Source organism: Miscanthus floridulus, chromosome 9, assembly GCF_019320115.1.
Source record: "Miscanthus floridulus cultivar M001 chromosome 9, ASM1932011v1, whole genome shotgun sequence".
Lineage (NCBI taxonomy): Eukaryota > Viridiplantae > Streptophyta > Magnoliopsida > Poales > Poaceae > Miscanthus > Miscanthus floridulus.
In genome coordinates this window covers 11,658,548-11,665,115 of record NC_089588.1, presented here as the reverse complement: position 1 = coordinate 11,665,115, position 6,568 = coordinate 11,658,548, and the positions used below count along the sequence as shown (strand labels likewise).

The following is a 6,568-nucleotide window of genomic DNA, read 5'->3' as shown; positions in this document are numbered from 1 at the left end:
GCCCAGGAGTAGACCTTTACTCCCGGTTGGAGCCACCAACCAGGAGTAAAAGTATACCTTTAGTCCCGGTTGGTGGCTCCAACCGGGACTAAAGGTCCCTGCCACCTCTGTCTGGCGCAGTAGCCGTTGGGCAGGGACCTTTAGTCCCGGTTGGAGCCTCCAACTGGGACTAAAGGTATTTCTAGTCCCGGGGGCAAAAAATTCCGGGACTAGAGCCCATTTTGGCCGAGGATCAAAGGTCTGTTCTCTACTAGTGTAGACTGGTATAACTTTGCTTGTGCTTGTTAAAAAAACACAAATTAAACCCCTGATTCTTCCCAGGACACACTCTTTTAGATACATCCGCAGTTAAATCCTTGAGATTAAGAGTGTCCCTATCCCGAATTAGCTGAAAATCTGTTGCACTGTGACCAACGTGCCTACCGTCATTGCAAACCTCATAGTAAGCTGGGACACGCACTGCTATCCGTATTGCAGAACTAATGTCCATCCTAAAACAAGAATTCGTGAAAACCCTAACTAAATCGTCCTCGATTTCATTGCAAGACAAGAACAACAAACAATTGGCGAAAGAGGGGAAAGTGCATACCCGTCAAGAACCCATGACAGATTCACCCCCTTCGATGGTGAATCGATGCTCGGGCGGAGCCGCTTCTGTTGCACCGGCGAAGCCATCTTCACGCATCCATGTAATGGCACGGCGGCTACGACGGCGAGGGTGGAGTCGGGGGTGGCGGCGAGGGGCGTGGCGAGGGTAGCAGCTGCGGGTGGCGACGGAGAGTGGCGGTGAGGCCGTGAGGGAGGTGACGGCGGCGAGGGAGAGTGTCTGCGAGGGAGAGTGGTGACGGCGGAAGGGAGAGTGGAGAAGACGAGCTGCGACGGCGTCAGGGGCGGATCTAGCGGTGGGGCGGGGGGGGGGCCTCAAGCCCCCCTACCCAAACCGAACCAGTGCAAATTACTGTAGAGCCCCTATGAATTTTTAGGCAAAGTTCTATAGTATAGGGGGGGCTGAGACTTAAGATCGAGCAGCAGTGTTGTTCAGCCCCCCCTAAAATATTTCCTGGATCCGCCGCTGGACGGCGTTGACCTGGTTTGGCTAGGGTTTGGCTCGACCTAGTCGGGTCCGGCTCAAACCTTGTCTGGCTCCACCAAGTCGGGTCTGGTCGACCAATGCCGGTCCACAGGGGCATCTGATGTCATTTTAGAAGGTTTCTCTCTCCCAACTCTGGAAATCATTAAAATAATGGTCGCGGTGTGCTGTGGCAAACATAATCGAATTCATAATGGTACTCAGCAAACGATGGCGTTGGTGGTGTGTTGCAGCAAAATATGCGTTTTCGTGATGTCCTGTGGCAAAAATTCCCTTGATATTAATAGTTCTCTCTAGGAGAAAACTACAATGACCCTGTTTTTAGGACGGAGGTAGTATCTTGTTTCTGCTGTGCATTAATTTAATCATGATCATGAATGGCGCTCATGGGAACGTTTGCAACGATCCTCCAGGCCCCCACATAGGTCCCCCTTGAACTCCGTACGTGTGTTCGACGACTTGACCTGGACACCCATCAACAAACAGGTAACACGACGCACGCATCAGCTTTCCCTCTCAGTCGATGCTTCCCGATCCAGATCAGACCGCAGTGAGCTAAAATTTTCCAGATGACAGAGACAGGAGTGACCAGTAAGTCTGAATGAATGATATATGCTGCCTATCGACAGAGACAAGTAATCTCTAATCACCAACCAAGAACGCCATGGCCGTGGTGGTTGTCGCCGTCGCGGTCGTCCTCCTCTCGGCCTCGCCGCCCGCCGCGGCTCAGCCATGGCAGTACTGCGGTAGCAGCGCCCGGTACTCGCCCAACAGCACGTACCAGGTCAACCTCGAGGCTGTGTCCACCGCGCTGCCCCGCAACGCGTCGTCCTCGCCGGCGCTCTTCGCCACGGCGGCCCGGGGCGCCGGCGGCGGCGACGACCGCGTCTTCGCACTGACGCTGTGCCGGGGCGACGCCGACGCGGCGGGGTGCCTGGACTGCGTCGCGGACGCGTTCCGCCAGGCGCGGGGCTCCTGCCCGCTCGACAAGGAGGTGGCCGTGCTCTACGACGCCTGCTTCCTCTACTTCTCCGGCCAGGACTTCCTCGCCACCACCGCCAACGTCGGCCAGATCAGCCTCTACAACACGCCGCAGAACGCCAGCGCCGACCCCCGCGCCGACGCCCTGTTCACGGCGCGGGTGCGCGCGCTGCTCAACGGCACGGCGCGGTGGGCGGCGTACGGGTCCGCCAGGAGGTTCGCGACGGCGCGGATTTGGAACGGCAGCGTCGCGGCGCCCGTGCCGACGATGTACGCGTTGGCGCAGTGCACGCCGGACCTATCGCCCGCCGACTGCTGGGGCTGCCTGGAGGACCTGGTCGGCAAGGCGCCGTTGGCCGGCGGGACGATCGGCGCGCGGACCGCCGGCGTGCGCTGCAGCTACCGGTACGAGAACTACGTCTTCTTCCGTGGCGTGCCCATGCTCAACATGGGGACGCCGCCGCCGCCATCCACTCAACCAACGGCCGGCCGACGCTCAGGTGCCAACCTGAATCGTTTCGTTCCAATTCCTGTCTAATTATGAGCGCCAAAGAAATCGATGTGCTACAAATTAATTTACATAATACACTTTTGGCTTACATCAAGTTTGTTTAAATCGACAACAGTACAGCACCCGTAATCAAGCAAAGCAAGATGGCAAGAAATTAGTAATGAATATTACAATCCTGATTCCACTGGGAGATAGCAGAAACTATTTATTCCCCTTTGTGCTTGAATGAATACACTAACATGCGTAGACAACCCTAAAAAACTCGATCCGCGGTGGCTAGATAGCCTTGGGTATTTTGGTTTAAGAAAAGATCTTCTCACGTAGATCGAGAAAACTCCCGAGCTCCTGCCCCACCTTTACACCGCGGCACTGCAGCTCCGTGAGATGAGCTGGCCACAGACCTGTGCTTTAGGTGTGGGGGCACGTCATGGTTCAGCCTGGGCGTTCGGTTTTAACCGATGGTTCGGTTCGGTTTTTTCGGTTTTTCAAAATTTCGGTTTCCAGAAAATGACCCCCGATCGGTTTGCTAAAATTTCAAAAACCGGCCAATTTTGGTTCGGTTTTTTAGTTCGGTTTTTCGGTTAAAACCGAATAAACCGATGTAAGAAAACATCAGACAGGATTCAATGCTCAAATCAAATATTACAAATTTGCAGTTCATTCTTGATAATAAACCACAGTACTCCATCAGTTTTGCAGTTCATTCTTGATAATAAACCACGGTACTCCATCAGTTTTGATAAACAACAGGAAAAAAAACCACAGTACTCCACCAATTTCGGTTTCTCGGTACTTCGGTTTGCAGTTCACAGAAACCGAAACCGAACCGAAACACCGAACTTCACAGAACTGAAAACCGAAACCGAACCGAAAAACCAAATTACCGACTATTCGGTTCGGTTTGGTTCGGTGTTCGGTTTTCGGTGAAAAACTGCCCGGGCTGAGTCACGGTTGAATTTTGATGCAGTCGTGCAATATTCGTCGCCTTGTAATTACTTATCACATATTTTGATGGATGAGGTGGTGTGTCATTGTCATTTGTAGGAAAAAGGAAGAAGCAGTGGATTATTGTATCCATAATTGTTCCTCTTGTAGGGATTTTCTTATGCATATTTTGCTTTGGATGGATAAGATATCTGAGAAAAGGTACGTCGCTGATGTATTCTTCCTCTCTGTAAATTAGATGCACGTTCACTTTGAACCGGTTCCTCGCTCGGACGTAACGTAGAGGGACGTGGTCACTGACACGTGGGTCTAAGGAATAAGGATCCCGACCCATGTACGTATAAGTGACAACGTCACCCAGAGATTTATGTCAGAGGAAGCTGGCGCCATTCATTTTTATGCTGGACATGGTAAACCGTACCAGAGACAGAATTTTGAATTGTTATATTTCTCTGACTTGGTTAGGGATGTTGAAGTTGCAAGAACAACCCATGGCAAATTTGACAAGAGTTGACGACGGTGTATCATCGCTTTGGACAATTCAAGATACGGATTCAGAGTTCACAATGTTCGATTTCCGTCAAATAGTTGAGTCTACCGACAACTTCTGTAATGAAAACAAACTTGGACAAGGGGGCTTTGGCGCTGTATACAAGGTGGTATGCTATCATGAGCACACTTTACTGGGCCCACTAAAAAAATGAGGGCAATTCCGTGGTTTATTATATATGGCTGAATGAAAAAGTTATTAATCCAAATTTACATTTCAAGAAAATCCTTAAATAAAGTATGATCATATCTAGGCCGCTGTTAAAATCTCTTTCTAATTTCTATTGGCTTATTTTCTTTTTTTACAAAATTAGAACTTCAAACATTGCAGGGTCAATTACCGAATGGGCTTGAAATAGCAGTTAAGAGACTAGCTTCACAATCTGGTCAAGGGTTTGTGGAGTTTAAGAATGAAATCCATCTTATCGCTAAACTACAACATACCAATCTAGTTCGACTACTTGGATGCTGTGTTCACGGGGAAGAGCACATATTGATATACGAATATATGCAAAACAAGAGTCTGGATTTCTTCATCTTTGGTATGTTGTACATTTCCTTTTCATTCTTATGACATTTTAGTTATATGTTTATCAAACATACTGCCAAATTTAATCATTGCTGATAACACGATTACCTGTGCAGATGTAACAAGAGCAAGATTACTTACTTGGGACAAACGTCTTAATATAATTGAGGGGATAGCACAAGGTCTTCTATATCTTCATAAGCTCTCCCGACTGCGCATCATACATAGGGACCTGAAAGCAAGCAATATTCTCTTGGACAGTGACATGAATCCCAAGATCTCTGATTTTGGGCTAGCAAAAATATTTAGCCCAAATGCTTTTCAAGGAAATACGAATAGAGTAGTGGGGACATAGTAAGCATGCACTTATTGCAAATCTATTCCATCAAACTGTATGATGAATGTATTAGTTAGTAATTGGTGCATGATGTTTTGGTTTTTGTTTTCTTCTATCCAGTGGCTATATGGCTCCTGAGTATGCTTCAGATGGTGTCTTCTCTATCAAAACTGATGTCTTTAGCTTCGGTGTGTTACTTCTTGAGATTATTAGTGGGAAGACAAATGCTGGTTTTCACCAGCAAGGAGATTTCTTCAACCTGCTTGGCTATGTAAGTATTTCTATTTATTTACTGTTAACATGGACTTCCAATTTAGTGTGTGGTCCCCATGGTGCCTGCTCTTCAACCATGAGTGGTTAGTGTGAAAATAAAATTTTTGCCACAAGGCACTTCTCAAATCGTGCATGTGGCATTTGCTGAAAGACTTGAGAAAACTGATCTTTCCTACTAGACGCCACTAAGTTTTGTATGTTTATCGGAGGACACAGTCTAGTGTCTTTCAACAACGATCGTTTTTTTTTTCCAGCAGTTGTTGAAAGATGGAATTGAATGTTCCAGCAAATAGTGTTACTTAAAAAGGTGCCAACAGGGACCCACTTATAGTTTTGTTTATTGTCTTCAAGTAGGTTTTCATACAATATTTTGTAAAATCTCCATTCAACAAACTCATTATATAACTGAGGTGGGCACTTTGTTGAAGGCATGGACGCTATGGAAGGAGGGCAGATGGTTTGAGCTTGTTGACAAATCATTAGCAGATCACCACGACCAAGATCAAGCACTGGAGATACTGAAATGCATCAATATTGCCTTGATGTGTGTCCAGGAGAATGGAGCTGATCGCCCTACCATGTCCGACGTAGTTGCAATGCTATCTATGGAGACCATGTCGAGCCTGCCATGCCCAAAGCAGCCGGCCTACTTCAACTTGAGCTCGGCGGATGGAGAGCCATCAACTACTGCACCTAGCAGTGTAAATGTTGTTAGTGTTTGCATTTCAGAGGGTAGATAGAAATCTAGGTTTGGATGAAGCAGGCGCACGCTATTTTGTTGTTGTTGTTGTTGTTGTTGTTGTTGTTGTTGTTGTTGTTGTTGTTGTTGTTGTTGTTGTTGTTGTTGTTGTTGTTGTTGTTGTTGTTGTTGTTGTTGTTGTTGTTGTGTGTGTGTGTGTGTGTGTGTGTGTGTGTATGACCAACTACAAGACATACACTTTCATGTTATGATGAAGAAATTAATTAAATCATGCCACAACTTTGATCAACAATAAAATGGGAGCCATATGGTTGGTGGGGAGAGCAGGAGCAGGAGGAGGAAGAGCGTGGATGCGGCGGCGATGCTGCTGTGGGGGAGGCGCTGCGGTGGAAGCCCCCGCGGCATGGTGGTGGTGGGTGATGGTTTGGGATGAAATTGAAGGGAGAATGGGGAGTGTTTTGCTGGGGATTATGAATCAAAGCTAGCTAATGAGCTCGGCGACGAAGAGGGGGGAAGGAGAGCAGTAGAGATTGCTGCCTGCAGTGAGAAGACAGCAAGTGTGCCTTTGTGAAGAAGAAGATGAATGGCCTTCCATCATGGAAGGAGAGGAGGGAGCCAGTGAGAGGAATGGGCGCCAACGGCTAGTAGGAAGT

General features: G+C 48.0%; 1 protein-coding gene across 2 annotated transcripts; it reads left to right on the top strand.

The window, feature by feature from the left end:
* Positions 1 to 1,634: 1,634 nt before the first annotated feature.
* LOC136483425 (cysteine-rich receptor-like protein kinase 6) lies at positions 1,635 to 6,061 on the top strand. Of its 2 annotated transcripts, none has more exons than XM_066480496.1 (7): positions 1,635 to 2,571; positions 3,627 to 3,728; positions 3,993 to 4,186; positions 4,408 to 4,618; positions 4,722 to 4,959; positions 5,063 to 5,213; positions 5,644 to 6,061. In XM_066480496.1, exons 1-7 carry the CDS (start codon positions 1,755 to 1,757, stop codon positions 5,953 to 5,955), a joined length of 2,025 nt encoding a protein of 674 aa, XP_066336593.1. In that variant the 5' UTR covers positions 1,635 to 1,754; the 3' UTR covers positions 5,956 to 6,061. The 2 variants fall into 2 exon arrangements, with proteins under 2 accessions (XP_066336593.1, XP_066336594.1); XM_066480497.1 differs by having other exon boundaries at positions 1,636 to 2,571; positions 3,993 to 4,183.
* The last annotated feature ends 507 nt before the right edge of the window (positions 6,062 to 6,568 follow it).